The sequence below is a fragment of the Pinus tabuliformis genome, chromosome Q (assembly GCF_031772625.1).
Source record: "Pinus tabuliformis cultivar Carrire ecotype Pingquan chromosome Q, CPIR1, whole genome shotgun sequence".
Taxonomy (NCBI): Eukaryota; Viridiplantae; Streptophyta; class Pinopsida; order Pinales; family Pinaceae; genus Pinus; species Pinus tabuliformis.
This window is the reverse complement of record NC_142296.1, coordinates 1,092,194,400-1,092,210,186: the sequence shown is the minus strand read 5'-3', so window position 1 is coordinate 1,092,210,186 and position 15,787 is coordinate 1,092,194,400. Positions and strand designations below refer to the sequence as shown.

General features: G+C 40.9%; 1 protein-coding gene across 1 annotated transcript in view; it reads right to left on the bottom strand.

Annotated features, from left to right (window-relative positions):
* Window positions 1-14,049: 14,049 nt before the first annotated feature.
* Window positions 14,050-15,787, bottom strand: part of LOC149223320 (uncharacterized) — a 34,580-nt gene continuing 32,842 nt past the window's right edge. The window contains exon 3 of the mRNA XM_089387868.1: window positions 14,050-15,604. Within this exon, the coding sequence (XP_089243994.1) occupies window positions 14,090-15,604 (1,515 nt within the window). The 3' untranslated portion in view covers window positions 14,050-14,089. The remainder of the gene's footprint in view (window positions 15,605-15,787) is intronic.

The window sequence follows — 15,787 nt, the reverse complement described above, 5'->3', positions numbered from 1 at the left end:
GCGGTCATGAATGGATGAAGGATAATGTATGGTAGTGGATGGGACCCGGTTGACTCTTTCTAAACGACTTCTCTTGAACATATGGCGACACTGATGCGATGGATTGGTAGCATTACCCCAAATATGGATGGTATGGAGAGACCATGGTGATGTGACCGGTGAATGAAACAACCCAACCCGAATGTGGTACGGAGGAAAAGTGTCATGTTCAAGAGCGACCTGCTACCATCAAAGTTTTCTTGATTTTTCCCAATTTTTCCCCAGTCATTGCTGACCAGTACCTCTTTATTTTTGTCAAGCTTGAGGAGGATAACATATGCTTTTTCTATAACCTTCCCTTCGGGCAAGCCCATCGCTATGTTTTAACGAGCCTAGCGATAGTGAAACTCGTTCTTGTCTAAAGACAAGTTTGTCGCTATTTAATAATTTTAACGAGTCTAACGACAAGGATAACTCGGTCCGTTTCATTTTTAGAGAGTCTGAAAAGGTACATAAAGTTAACTTCAAAATTCCTTTTTCGTCATCTAATCCCTTAAGTCCGAAAAAGTATAAAACAATACAGAAGGGATGAGTTTTCGATAATTTTTAACGAGCCGAATAAAACAAGCGCTCGATCTTTTTGTGCAATAATCGCTCAGGTCCAAAAAGATTAAAATCTAGAGGAGGGATAACACTTCCGGTCCTTTAACGAGCTGGAAGGCCAAGACTCGGCAATCTTTTCATATTTTATGAGTCAGTTGAAAAGAGTTTAAAGAAGACTCGTCTTTTGAGGAACGAGTGATGAACAGGGTTAGTAGCTGATTCCAGGTACAGGTTGGAATTTTCCAATCACGGCAGTGTCACAAGGATGGCTAGGTGAAATCATTCTTCGCAGATGTTCCTCAAAATGGGTAAACAATCATATGGAGGTGAACGATTGGCCAAATGAAAAGTGGAGGTGGCAGGTGCAAACACGACCAAGGCTTTAACGGCTGATAAATTTACGATCACAGTGGTTATTTACCGGGATAGGTTCATTTTTTAGTTAAAAATGAGCTTAAACACTGGAGGAAACTCTGCTCACTGCTTATATTTATTTTTTAACGAGCATGAAGACCGCGTTAAAACTGCTCGGATCTTGCGTTTATTTTTTAACGAGCATGAACTTTATGCTAAAACTGCTCGATCTCGCTTTTCTATTTTTTAACGAGCATAAATTCCACGGTAAAACTGCTCGATGATAAGTTTGCATGCCCCCAGCATAACAACGCAAATCGAGGTGCATGCCCCCCCCCAAGCTTCATTGCATTCAACTTGGTGGTTGGAACGAAGGTTTACCTTTGAGATTTGGGAAGGAGATTGTTTCATTTTTTAATGAGGTTGACACAGTAAAAGAACTATCCTCATGACTCCTTGTTTCATTTTTTAACGAGGTTGACACGAGACAAGAACCGTCCTCGACATCCAAATCCATTAGATGTAGAAGGTTTCATATTCCACTGTGGCCACTTCCGCCAGATTACTCGGAGGCGGTAGGGAAAAAGTACCCATTAAGGCAGGGTCTTTTAGGAGACCTACTCCGATATTTTGGAGCGAATGATTCCTTCCATGGATCATTGGAATGCTTCCCGTAACTTGCGAACTGTTGGGGAGAAAAGTTTGTTGGTCAACGATTGTAATTCCTCCTTGGAAGGGAAATGCAATCTTCCTAAAATAGGTCGACACAACAGCTGCCATGGCATATATCCATGGTCTTCCTAGTAGGATGTTGTAATCAAGATTCCCATCGATGACTTCAACATCTATTTCTATCGTTTTTCCCTCTAGTTCAACTTTCAAGTTATTTAGTATACCATATGAGGTATATGTCCTTCCGTCGAATGCTTTTAACGTCGTCGCAGACCTCGACAAGGTTGGAGATCCTAAAGTTTTCCAGCAACTCATCGACATAATGCATGTAGATTCCCCCTCATCAATAATTGTTTGATGAACAGTTTTGTTGAGGGCTTTCACTTGAATAAGGAAAGCTAGTTGAGCTGGTAACTGAGGGTCATATCCTTTATGATCAAAGGCCACAAGATTGGAATCCATTGGGTGAATTCCACCTATTGCTGATAATAAAGCTTGCTCTTGGGAGAAGCAATTTTGCGGTACCTCAAGTGTCGACATAACGGACGGCGATTGGGCCAGGTCCTCTTTCTGTGCTATTTTCGCACAAGGATTAAATGTCGATTTGTGTACTGCTCCCTTTTGCGACTTTATCATTGGCTTAGGGACGATGGGTGGCACAACTTCGGTCAAAGTTGTTGTCGAACTACTAGGTTGTTCATTAGCCTTGTTGTTCGACAGCTTTGGATTCTTGTAATCCTTATTCCTCGTCAAAGCATCATTTTGCTGCTTTGATACAGACAACATAAGCACTTGGGATCGGGAAGCATTTTGATTAGCAACCAGTTCGGCTCTCGGGCTTGGAAACGGATCAGTCAACACAGCTGAGGTTTTCGAACTCTTAAAGAATCTTTTAAGCTCAGCTTTGTATGGACAATCTGCTGTCCAATGATCCTCATCGCATATATGACACCCCGTAGGGGGTTTCCTTTTTCTCCCTTTCTTTTTCTTCTTGCCCCCTGGTTGCTTAAGTCGTTTGCCCTTGTCATCCGACACGGCACTTACTTCCGAGGCAAGAAGTTCCTCATTTGCATTTTGACCGGAAATCATACGGGCCTTTTTAGATATAGCCTTTGTCAATTTCATGTCTGTTGCGCCAATCACGCCATCGCCGACATGAGAGTAACTATTTGATTTAGGAGGAGGAAGAATTGAAAATTCCGGTCTAGGGGCGTCAGGTATTTTATCATAGAGCGTGCCGGACTGAGTATATACTAAGTCTAGATATTGTGCACGAGAAATAACTTGCTCCTCCGTTACGACTCCCCCCTTGGCCACATCTTCCGTTATAGCAGGAAGTAAAGACTTTATAAACCATTCAGCTAACAGCTGATTTAGAACGTAAGTCTTTACCATCCTGCGACGACGACGCCACTCATGTATATGATCAGATATATGTGTGGCCGTCGTCTGCTTGAAGTTGGTTAAGATTTCCGTTCCAGTTTCATACCTTATCGGTAATTGAAAATGGGTTAAGAAAGTCGTGGCTAGGGAACTGAAATTGTCGAAAGAGGCTCTAGGTAATTCAATATACCATTTAGCCGCTGGACCCGTCAATGTCCTCTGAAAAAGGCGAAGGCTTATCGAATCATCGTTCAGGGTGTTCGACGAACACCACAGATGAAAAGTCATGACGTGATTCGATGGGTCTTCACCTGGATTTCCATTGAATTTAGGAATGTCCGATGGAAGTTTATGCGGAATCGCTGGCCACCAAGGGGCATAAGCAATTGGATCATTCGTCAGCCGGTTTAGATCTGGTAATTCTAGAGTTGCTACAAAGGGCAACTGTTGATTCAGGTTAGGCGGAGCATACCCAGGATAAGATGGAATCGTCTGAGCAGTGGGTTTTTGCATACCAGCATAATGTATTTGATGCTGGCAACTTTGACAAGTTTGATGGGCATAACCGTTATTATACGGTTGCCCATTACTTACAAAGACTTGTTGCTCGGGTCCTTGATATGATTGCTGGAATTGTGGTTGCTGAGTTTGAACCAGCTCCGGTTGTTGGACCATTTGCTGTTGTCCAATACTAGATGATTGACCAAGATGAGGAGTCATAGTACTTGTTTGAGCCTGAGTCGCTCCAGATAAGGAGGCACTAACCGGAGGTTGTGATTGAGTTGTCGAGACAAGAGGCTGTTGTATGGCAACCTGAGAAACTTGGGGTTGACATATAACAGGTAGCACTTGTACTTGCGACGCAATCAACATACCAGGTATAGTGGCAACATTTGACACAGGGTGGACTGGTTGCATTGAATATGCAACCCTTGGTTGCTGAGGCAGTATTGGTACCCATCCACTGGATGTAATTCCAGTTTGACCTGAACTTTGTTGTAAACTCCCATATGGTTGTTCTCCGGGGGGGAACAATGAAAAGGCATACTGCCCTCCATATGGTGGCAATCCAGTGCTTAAAGGGTAGATTGGCCTTTGAAGACACATTGGATCAAGTTGTTGAGTTTCAACATAAGAAATACCAGATGATAATCCAGATGAAGAAATAGGAACTAACCATGTCGTCGAAACAGTCTCTGATTGGACTCCAGCTTGTTGTTGAAAATTTGCCGGGACAGATGGTATACCAGCGAACATCGTTGGAGTAGCAGCAGGAGGCTCTGCCGCTGCTGTGTCGGATGACACAGTCCTGGATGTCGACGGTTGTTCAAACATATTTAGTCTATCCAAAAGATTTCCTAACGATTCTACAAGAACTTTGTGATGAAGGTAGACTAACTTCGAAGATCAACGCAGGAATAAAGGGTGATTGTTCCGTTTAAAATAAATTGTTAACGACGCTTTAGACACAACTTGCTTTTTCAGTTTTAAAGAGTCGAGAAAAAGCTAAAGATGACTCTAGTCTCCTTCGATGTTTTAACGAGCCTGAAGTGACAAATGCTCGGATGGACTTTTTCTGTTATAGATTCTGAAAAAGGCCAAAAGAAACTGCTCTGGAGATCTAGGCAGAGGGTGTGCCAAACTTTTCGCAAAACCACAGAATACTTTTTACGGTACGGGTGGTCGATCTTCGTGAATGCTGTGTTCACTGCATTGCGATCAGTAGGGCGGCCGACACGACTTCCTAAGGATAAAGGATATATGCCTATAGGGGTCTCCCAATATATACGCGACGGTACGTGGGAGCACAAGTCCGTATTAGCGCTATCGTCCCTCAAGAGGAATCACCCACCTTCCCCGAGATCGACAGTCACTAGGTTTAACGACGCCGGAACACATCTCTACCTAGACCTCTATGTTGTGCGTTATGTTGCAAAGCGTTGTTAGGTTCATTCAGTTTATTTTAAGTTGATCTTTTTAAAGTTTGTCTTTCAGGATCACCACGAGATGTATGGTACAATTCCTAAATGCAGTCTAAGATGATAAGCAAGCTTTATAATCTTTCAACTTTGAAAATCCTAGTTATTAAGGGAAACGAGAGCGACTATCTTTTCTCAAAGAGCAATCAGCACACTCTAATGCACTCTTCCTAAATCACACATGCAAACTTATCAAAATGCAAATTCACAATGCAGGTGTTTGTTTTCCACTTTCTTAGTATAAATGCCTACAAAGAAAGCTTTTTGTACAACTTCGAATCTGCTTTTAAATGACTGAAACAAACAAGTTTTCTTTTTCCAAAATCAACAAGGGTAGAAGAGATTACAATCACTTTGCGATTTTCGAAATGAATACTCGTTTTGACATTCAAAAGTGACAAACTCAAACCAATAAGCAAAAGCAAATGTATAATCAAACTGCAAACAACCAATGAACTCTCTCCTAAAATCACAATCAATCAATCAATCAGATCTGAATCAAGGGCTATAGGATGATTACTTTACTCATGCAAAAGAAAACTGTAAATGACGCCACAAACACATAAAAACACTTACAGTCTTTTTGTACAAAAAAATGAGGCGGAATTCAAGCAAAGAAAAGGGGTTATCAGACTGGTACCTATGTTGGTTAAAGGCTGCAAAAAACAGAGATCAAAATAGGGCAAAAGACAGCAGAGAACCCCAGCTGCACAAGGCAAAACTGGTTCAGCGAAACCTCAACACTGTGGTTTTGACATTCAGTGCAGGTAGCCTTCACGGGACCTGCGCTGAAATGCAGAATGCCTTCACAGCAGTCGCGCTGAAGGAGAAACTCTCGTTTCTCTTGGGTTCCGGGTCATAAAACACTCAAAAATCAACTGTTTCAGGCCAAATCAGAAACACAAGCAAGGTATAAACAAAGGGATGCTTTGAGAGGGTACTAAAGACTATCACAAAGGATCATCAAGTCATTTGTGAGTCCATTGTTCAGATCATAGACAAAAACCCAGTGAAGGATCAAAGCAGCAACATTCTACTTTGCAAAGCAGTTCGATTGTTGCCATTGAGTCTATGAAGTAAACAATGATGTAAACACAAACAAAATGACTAAAACAAATTTCCCCAGTGGAGTCGCCAATTTGTTGTGGGGAAAAATGCCTATTTAGGACGATCCTATCCACCTAAGGTGTGATAGCGCCTTAGCAACGAACGAATACAGCTATCATGACTTCTTCCTTTATGAAATATGAAAGAGAGGAGATCGGCAGACTTACCGTTATCTTCCGGTTGTCCCTCGAACTAGATCCTCTTCTCTTTGTGTGTCCACAGCTACTTGCCTCCTCGCTCGATCAAGAGAATAGCTACTTGAATCCCACGAGATCACAAGAGAACAGTTACCTGTGACAAGAGAGCAGCTACTTGCAACAAGAGAAGAACACAATACAAAGACAAATATACATATTCATAAATGATTCAGGATTAGAAGTAAATCAAATATACTAATGCAATTACACAAAATACACCAGCATATAGGAAAGAATCAAGATAGATTTATTGAAAGTAACAGTGTTCAGGAAGAGATACAACCCATAGGGCCCCAACCCAGCATCTCCTTCCCAGCAGAATGGACTTCCTTCTTCAGCTCCTTTCAAAGCATAACACACCCAATGTTTCTAGCCACAAACCAACAGCAATTCTTTGCAAATACTAAATTCCAGCCTCCCTAGACCTCATGAGAGAGATCTATATATAGGAGTTTTGGAGAAAGGATGAGTCAGCTTGAGGCTGGCATGAAGCTGACTAGTGTCCTCTCCCACTTCAGTTCTTGAGTCCACTTGGAGGTTCTTGCTTCCACTTGGAGATTTGGAACCTCTTACTCATCACCAGTCGAATTCCCTGATCCAAGTGTCACTTTGGAAGCTTCCTGGGCATTGACACCTTGAGGAATGACTCTGCCACATGTCCAAACTCGCCCAACGCAGGTAGCCTTCTTTGCAGTTGACATTCAATGCAGGTAGACAGTGGAGCAGTTGACATTCAGCGCAGATGCTCAGTGGAGCAGTTGACATGATCCAGAATTGCCTTGTTTTTGAGTGTTTTCAGGTGGAGAACTTTTGTTAAGTGCTGTGGTTTGCTGGCCTTGTTCCTCTAGGGGTAGGAACAACATGTTTAGGGACTTTGGATCCCTTGATTATGGACATTTCATGCTCAATGCTGTAAGGCACAAAAATGTCTATAACAGTGTGGTGTCTATACTCTGCATGATCTCAAACATGCAGAAAAGGAAGCCACAAAGATTCAATCCTTAACTCTAGCGACTATCCCAAATAGGCCATATGATCCAAAGAAAGTTGCCTACAATGCACTAGAACAGGCCAAATTGACAAAATTTGAGCACAAAGAAGATATGTTTGATGACCTATTCGTTTCAGCCGAATCAATAGGTTAGGCTAAAGAATTCGCTCGAATGAAATATAAGGATGAAGGGTTGACTGAGTTTAATAAGCTTAGAGAACAGAGGTTGCAAACTCTGCCTCTAGATTTACTAGGAACAACCCCGGCAACATCATCAAGCGAGCCTAGTCGGCAACAGTGAAAGGAACCTCTGGTTGTAACAAAGGATCATAAGAAAGAGCAAGAGGAAAGGCAAACGAAAGAAAAAGAAGAAAGGCAGAAGAGAGCACACGAGGAGAAACAGAGGAAAGAGAAAGAGGAACAATAAAAGAAAGAGCAAGAGGAAAGGCAAAAGAAAGAACAAGAGGAACAGCAGAAGAGAGAGCAGGAAAGAGTGCGGAAGGAGTCCCAAGCTGAAAAGGAAAAACAAACCACCATTGATGTCAATATAGATACTCATATTGACCCTAAATTGCTTCAGGAGTGGAAGCAATTTGACTCTATCATCAGTGGGTTGGAATGTTCCAAGGATACAGACACTTCCAAGACAAACGATACACAGGACATCACTTCACCTCAGGTTCTAAGTGGAACCAGCGGCCCACCCATTTCCAAGGATGTTGAGGTAATACCAAAAGACCCCTCCGACCAAATCATTCTCCAGGTAGAAGATATTCCTCCCCTGGATGTTTTCTACAGCCCGAGGCATAAAGCAGTGGTAAAAAGACAAAGGAAAAGGAGGAAGATTGATCAACCTCCCCTTTTTCCAGAACAAACTGTAACGGGCAGTGTGGTTTGGAAGGAGGAATTCAACCCCTCCGATGACCTAACAAAACTGTCACAGTATGCGGGAGCCTATTTGGCAGCGACAATCGATAAGGCATCGGAGGTAAGTCTTCTACTGAAAACTAAGGATCAAGAAATTTTTGCATTACAGGCAGAGTTGGCTGAGACAAAGCAGAAGGCAGAGCAGGCAGAGCAACAATTGTTGACACAACAGCAAGTGAACAGTCAACTAACCCAACAATTGCAGGCAGAAAAGCAAAGGGTCGACCAAAGCGCGATCCAGAAACAGAAGGAATTATCAGAGGCATTGGCACAACTAAGAGCAGCAAACGAGCAAATGATGAAAACAAAGGATGAGCAAATCGCTCAATTGTCATCGCAGCTCGAAAAGATAAAGGGCGCTCCACAAGTGGCTGAGTTTAGAGCAGAAGCATTACAAATAAACACTGCATTGATATCTCAAATTAGGCTTATGTGTCAACAAATCGCTCAGGCAGAGCCACTCTGTGAATTAACGACATCCATAAATCAACAGGTAGAAAAGGCCAAAAATGAATTAGATCAAGCCGAAGAGATCATAACTGCATTTCTTGACTGGCAAGATTCTGATCAAGGGAGAGAAGCAAATTTTCCCAAGATTTCAGAAACACATAAAGATATACTTTTCACAGAATGGCACTCTCAGATGATGAAAGCAGAAAGGGCATCTTCAAGATGTAAATCAACTTCCAGCAATTTGGTTGAACTAGTCAACAACACTCTCTACTTATCAAATATGATTTCCCAATGTACACCAGGAAAGATGACAACAACAAACACATTGGAACAATCATGCTATCCTGATTTAGAGGAAAAGGGGAGATTAATCGCTGGGATTAATAGTTTAAATATGGAAGAATATTGGCTCTTCCTGGTAAAGCCGCATACACAGAGAGCCGCCCTTAAGTGCCTAACGGATGCGATCGGGTATATAATTCCCGATATTCAGGATGCCACCTATGCCGCCCAGCTCAGTTCGCGCCTCAAAAAACCTCCTGAAGTAGAGCCAATGCTTGCGATAAGTCAGCTCAGATTTAAAGGCAAGCAGCCTACCTGATGAATCATGCCGCCGATTGCCAGATCGCTGAGAAAAATAGGATCAAAATTTATTGATACCGATTTAGTTGCATTTCAGTTTAATAGATATTTAGATTAATTTAGTATTTATAGACCCTTTCATTGTTTTGGAAAGGGTCGTAAAGTTTTGTACCAGACTTAAAGACTGAAGTTTGCACTATTGTGCTTCAGTCAATATTCTTTTATGAAACTGGACCAGTTGTTCTTAATTCAACAAGGAGGCTTTTTATGCAATTGTGCACTATTGTCTTTGTTGAGAATGTTTCTGCGTTGAAGAAAGAATTACAAGTAGCGATTGATATCGGGAGTGTCAAAGCAGCTCATATGGTATTTCTATCTATGTCTGAATTCATTCCTGTTATGTGAATTGTTATTTGATTATCCTTGCTATTGTTGATTATATGCATGCACTGTAACAGCAGATCTACATTCATACCACTATTGGATGTTTTATGATATGCTTTCCTTTTAATCATGTATATGTCGATAATATAAATGATGAGTGTGGTAATATCGCATTAATCGCTGGGCTTAATTATTTAGGCACAGTAATCTTAAATGAATTAATATCTACGTCTGATCGATGGAGTCATCTATATGCCTGTCTTTAGACAGAGACCATTAAACGCTGCACTTTAAAGTTCAATAGATTCCCGGGATAGGTTATAGTTCTTGTATTCTTGTTAATAGTTTAGTTATTCGCTTACCGCTAGCTTAGTTTATAAATCATACATTCATCCTGTTTATCCACTTTTGGGAAACTGGTCCCATTATCCCCAGTCGGAGCCACTATTCCAAACGGAAAAGGAGCTGTACTAAGGTCCGGACCGGGTGGTTATCCCCGATGTTGTTGCAGCGATTTTCGAGGCTTCAACATTTTTGGCGCTAGAAGGAGGGCCATCAACTCTGAATGGCACATGTTGGGTCGTTAATATGCCATTATTATTATCAGTTTTGAACACTTATCCCACCCATTTCCACTATTCTTCATCATATCATTTGTTATAATTTATCATTTAAATCCATTTTATAAATGATTTATGCTCTCATGGATGAATATTATTTATTCTCCTTTATTTCTAATAAATTGATGATTATGCATTATTTTATCAATGATAGTTCTAATAAGTTGGTTATAACATTATTCACCATTTTTAGCCTCCAAGGTAACTTCCAGATTGAAGATTTGATTTTTAAAATCTGCCAACTCAGAAATTCGCCGGTTTAAGGAGTGACAGTTTTGCGGTTGAGATTCTGAGCAAATGAAGACGAATTTGAGAACTCTGGAACATGGGTTTTGTCCAGAACGGGCCCAATTAACTTTAGCAAAGAACAGTTTTCCCAAATTCGGCTTGTACAGAGAGAAACGTAGGGTTCTTTGAGCACGATTTTATCAGATTTGTTGTTGCGACCGTCCTCCAAATCTCAGCTGTAAACCCAAATTCGTCTTGATTTTGTTGAGAGATGAAAGGAAATATATTTTCTTGTTGATCATCTGGTTAGAATCAACCCAAATTTGTAAAGGAAATCATGTTGTAATTATCTATGTTATAACTGCTCTCTGATCTTTCTCTATTTAAATGAAAACAAAGATCAGAGAGGGAGAGACTTCAGGATGACTTTGGGGATTCGAATGATGGTGAATTGATGATTTGAATTAGAGATTCAGAAGCAAGGATTCATGATAGGATAGGAGGAAGGAAGGATTGTTTTATGTTGTAAGTCTCAAAGCTTCAACTATTGTAATGATTTCACTATTTAATGACTAATACATAATTTGGGCGTTGCTGTTCACTCTTTTCCTTCTGAAGTAACCCAGCAGCGTCCGCTGGCGGCTAAGGGCCCGGCCTCTGGTGGAGTACGCTGCTGTTGCTACTGTATATTATATTCTTTTGTTTTATGCGTGGTTTGCTTATCAGTTTTATTTGGTAATCTGATATGTTATGTTATTTTACATCACAGCTCCGTTACATTTGATTTACTGAGTAATATCATTTCTGAAGACAGAACCGTTATATTAACTTTGCAACGCATTGCTGTTTCTTTAAGTGCTGATATAAATGGTTTTTACAGGATACCGTTGCTATTCAATTATGGAATGACTGTGTTGTAACATTTGACCATTGGTATTATTGAATTCATATTAGAAATTATATTTCCTTGCGATTGTTGAATCTATGAACGTTGTTGTTACATTCTAAAAGACAATCGTATTATTTATAACAAAGACTGACAAGTGGATTACCAAGATCAGATTACTATATTAGCGTGTTGCGTGTATATATGATTGATCCCTGTTGTTCCATAAAGTATATTCCATCCAGTTTGCTTGAGGAGTGAAGAGTGTTATTTCATAGCAGAGTGTGAGTAAGTTGGTTTTGACTCGCGAGATTTAGTTCTTTTGATTGCTGTTTCATTTACTGCTGTTCTATTTCCTTTTGCTATTTCATTTTACTTGCTGCCATTCCATTTCCTTGCAATTGCTGCTTTGGTGTGAGAGAAGGTCTAAAGCTGTAGTGAGTCAGCAAGTCGCTGCTTAGCTCCCAGATCTTTGGTCCATACTCTATTTTCCTTTACATCAATTTCTAGAGGAATGAGTTATTGCTACTATATCCTCGATTGATGGTTGTCTGAATGAATGATTTAGTTTAGAACATTTTAGTTTCTTGTTGTTCCAATTAGATTTATTTTTCAAGCATTCATTTACTTTTGGGTTTTAAGCACTATACTGCAAAACATTACTCTTAAGTAAATAGCCGCCTCAGACTGAGTACACTCTTGAAATACAAAGTCGTCCCTGGGTTGATAATTAATGTGAAGGTAATTAGGAGTTCAAAAGACACCTTTTTACCGCTCCACATTTTGGCGTCGTTGCCGAGGAGAGTGTAGCCATTTCTAAAGAGTAGTGTGAATCTGATGATTGCCTGCTAGGGAAGAGTTGGATCTTAAAAACGGAAGGTAAGAACCTGCGTACGGAGCATGTAAAAGCCCTGCTCCCCCGTCCGCTTTCCAGTAGGACTATTAAAGAACCTAGAGTAGAAATAGATGTGTTAGCGCTTGAGATTTCACCCTAGGCTGAGGAAGGTAAACCTTCAAGGCTACATCAAACCATTTCACCTCGTAGCTAGCCCTACGAGGTATGAGAAGGCTCTCTCGGGTCAGATTCGGTAGATCTTTCAATAGGATTAGGCTGACCAATTAAGAATAAAGATTTTAGGCTAGTAAATTGATAAGGGGGGTTGATTTAATGATTTTTGGGGTTTTTTAATGGAATGACGGGGCTTTTCTGGGCTGCATGGGCAAAATCACAGCTTGAAACAGAGAAATATAATGACTACACAGGTTATTCAACTGAGGCAAGGTAGGCATGCAATTTAACACCAAATCTGGTTTCAAATGGGATGGCAAGACCGGTGAGGAGCTAAGGAGGGCAAATAATACTTCGAATCCTCCTTAAACAGAAGAAAACATTGAATTGAACAAACTTATAGGAGGAGCATATAATACTATGAATTCCTACCTAATCACTTCATTTGCTCAAATAGATATGATCATGAGGTGAATGAAACATAACAGTTTACATATGAGACAAAGGGAAAAACTTATGCTAAATCAACATACCACATGAATCTCAGCAAACAGAGCTGTGAAATTCCATTAAATTCTCTGTCATAAAACTGTACAATAAAAAGCTCTCTGCTTCTCCAGCAGCTCCCAGCGCTTCAGAAAAACTCCCCTCTCTCACTCTTTCTCATTACAAATGAATAAATACAATGCTGCCCAAAACAGGGGCGCTGTTTTAACTAACTACAAAAATATGAAACAAAATACAGCTGGGGGAAAACAAGTCGACCCCAAGACCAGGAATTTGTTTTTATCCTTATTTAACAAAACAATCAGCGCTTCCTGAAGAGAGAGTGGCGCTCTTTCTACTTGATAACTGATGAAGTAGCATTTACAGGTGTCAATCCCGACTGAAGACAAACATAGGCAATCGCTCCTCATTCTCTGCCACTTTGCATATGCTGGAAATTACAACTGCTCCCGAATTTCTGGAAATACATTGGCGATTTTAATAAAACAAACTTTAAACTAACATTCTGTTGATGATTTGGCTAATTATGAGGCAAAACTGGAGCGCAGATCTCCATAGGACCAAGATTGGAATCAAATCGCATTCTCTGGCTGTAATGGATAATCTTCACTTTAGTTTGGTTTGCCACGTTGCATAACCTTCAAGCTAGTAGTCCACCGATTCAGCTGATGATGACAACTATACTGAAAGAGGTTTGCGTGTTTAATTCTGATTTATGCTGTGCCACTCATCGATTTCCAACACATTTCAACCACATGCTATATGGTAGCATCAACAAAAGCTCATAATCCGCCTTCTAAGAGCCACATCGCCCACAAAATCTCCAAAGGATCAGTCGTTGGCGGAAATCATGGAACAGAGTCCTGTACAGAGTATCGGAGCCTTTCAGCAGGTGCAGTGCAGATGACTTTGCTCAAATTTGGTGGTTTATGTTGCGGAATAATGAAGCCATTATTGACTACAAAGAATTCTTTTTGGCGCAAGCATATTTGTTCAAGGAGAGCTCAATCGATACCAATTTCACAAGCTCATTTGCAATGACAATATGGTCACTGTGATATAGTTTTTCCAGAATCTGAATCGATACTTTACAGTGGTAAATAGCAGATTCAGATTGCAGAGTCAAAAGTACGAAGAGCTTTCTCATGAATTGTGCTGTGAAGACATTTGGATAGAGGATGTTAATGATGGATGAATTCGGCCCCTTTTGAGAGAGGGTGAACTACTCCTACCCTCTGCAAATATCTCTCCCAGTTGCCACCTTGGACGCAGATCCAACATTATCTGTACAAAGGCTTGGGGGTGGGCAAACAAGCTTCAAGTTATGCTTCTTTACAATCTTATCCAGCTGAATTCGCACATAATGATTTGAAGCAACGCCTCCTGACACAACCAAACAATTAATAGATGGTTCAATGCTTTGGGCCCATTCAACAGCTCGATCACATCTCTGCTCCAAATGCAAAACAGCAACTCTCTGGAAAAAGGCAGCAATGTCTGCCCGTAGTTTTCGGTCTTTAGTGCTCGCGGCAACTATCGGATCATTGTTTGTATCAATGTTTCTGAATTCAATTGCCTTCCGCACTTGTGTTTTCAAGCCTGCATATGAGAAATTACAATCCTTGTGTTGCTGCATGGGTACCGAAAGCTTAATAGCATGTGGGTCACCTTCCAGCGCAAGCTCTTCTAGAGCCGGGCCACCACCTCTCCTCATATCGAGTCCAAGCCACCTTGCTGTCTTGTCATATGCCTCTCCAATTGCATCATCTATTGTTGTACCTAGTTGTACATATCGACCAACACTTTGCGCTAGGATAAGAAGATTGTGACCACCAGATATTAAAAGGGCCAGGAATGGAAATTGCAACTCCTTTTCTGTCAACCTAGCAACTAAAGCATGCGCCTCCATGTGATGGACTCCAACCATTGGCAAATTGTGTTTTCCAGCTATCAGTCTTGCTTTTCTCACACCAATACGTAAGCATAGGCTTAAACCAGGTCCAATAGTCACAGCCACTGCAGAAAGATCAAATGGTGTCAAATTTGCATTATGCAATGCATCTTCCACCACTCCATCATAAACACAGCATGAGAAAGCTACCATGTCCTCTTCAAATCGAAGATGAACTGCAATATATTTTCCATTACTTCTGGAGCTTGCCCCAATCATGCGTTTTACTAGCTTTTCTGCAAGTGAAGTAATGGGCACAGAAAATTTTAATGCTTCGTAATTAGCCAAACATCGGAGGCGCTGAATATTGGGCGGGACTTCAGATGACAGTCTATTTGCAAATGGAGATATCCATATTACCCCAATATCAAGTAATCTTGGAAAAACCTTTTGCAAGTAGTAACTGACAGGTGACCAAGCCTTAACCCTGAAATTAAAAATATTGCTTGTATTGTAGTCAAACGTTGCCATTATATCTTCTGGGAGCTCTCTAACCACCCTCACATCATATCTAAGACTTTTGATAAAATGCCCCTCATCATAAATGTCTCCAAAGTTGCTAGGATCTTGCCAAATACTGTTAAAATGAAATTTGGGGATAACAAGAGTTGCATTCAAAAGGCCTGCCACAGCTACTGCATTACAAATCGATGTGCGCTGTTGATTGAGACCACCATTTGCTTCAATAAGTATGTAACCATTTGAATGTGGCAATCCTCCACTCAATGTATGACTGATACAAGGTATCCATTCCTCTCCCTCCCTTGGGTGCTGCCATGCTGCCATAAGCTTCTAACAAAATAAGTACAAACACTGTCATGGCAGCATAAACAAACTGCTCACATCTTCCCTTGTCAATCACTGGTGAAAACTTTGCAGCAGCAGAGAAGGCACGTGCATGAAGAAATGGATATTCCATGACACCTTGGACGGTTACAACCCCGAACCATAGGTCTAGACTCTGTTGCATCCCCT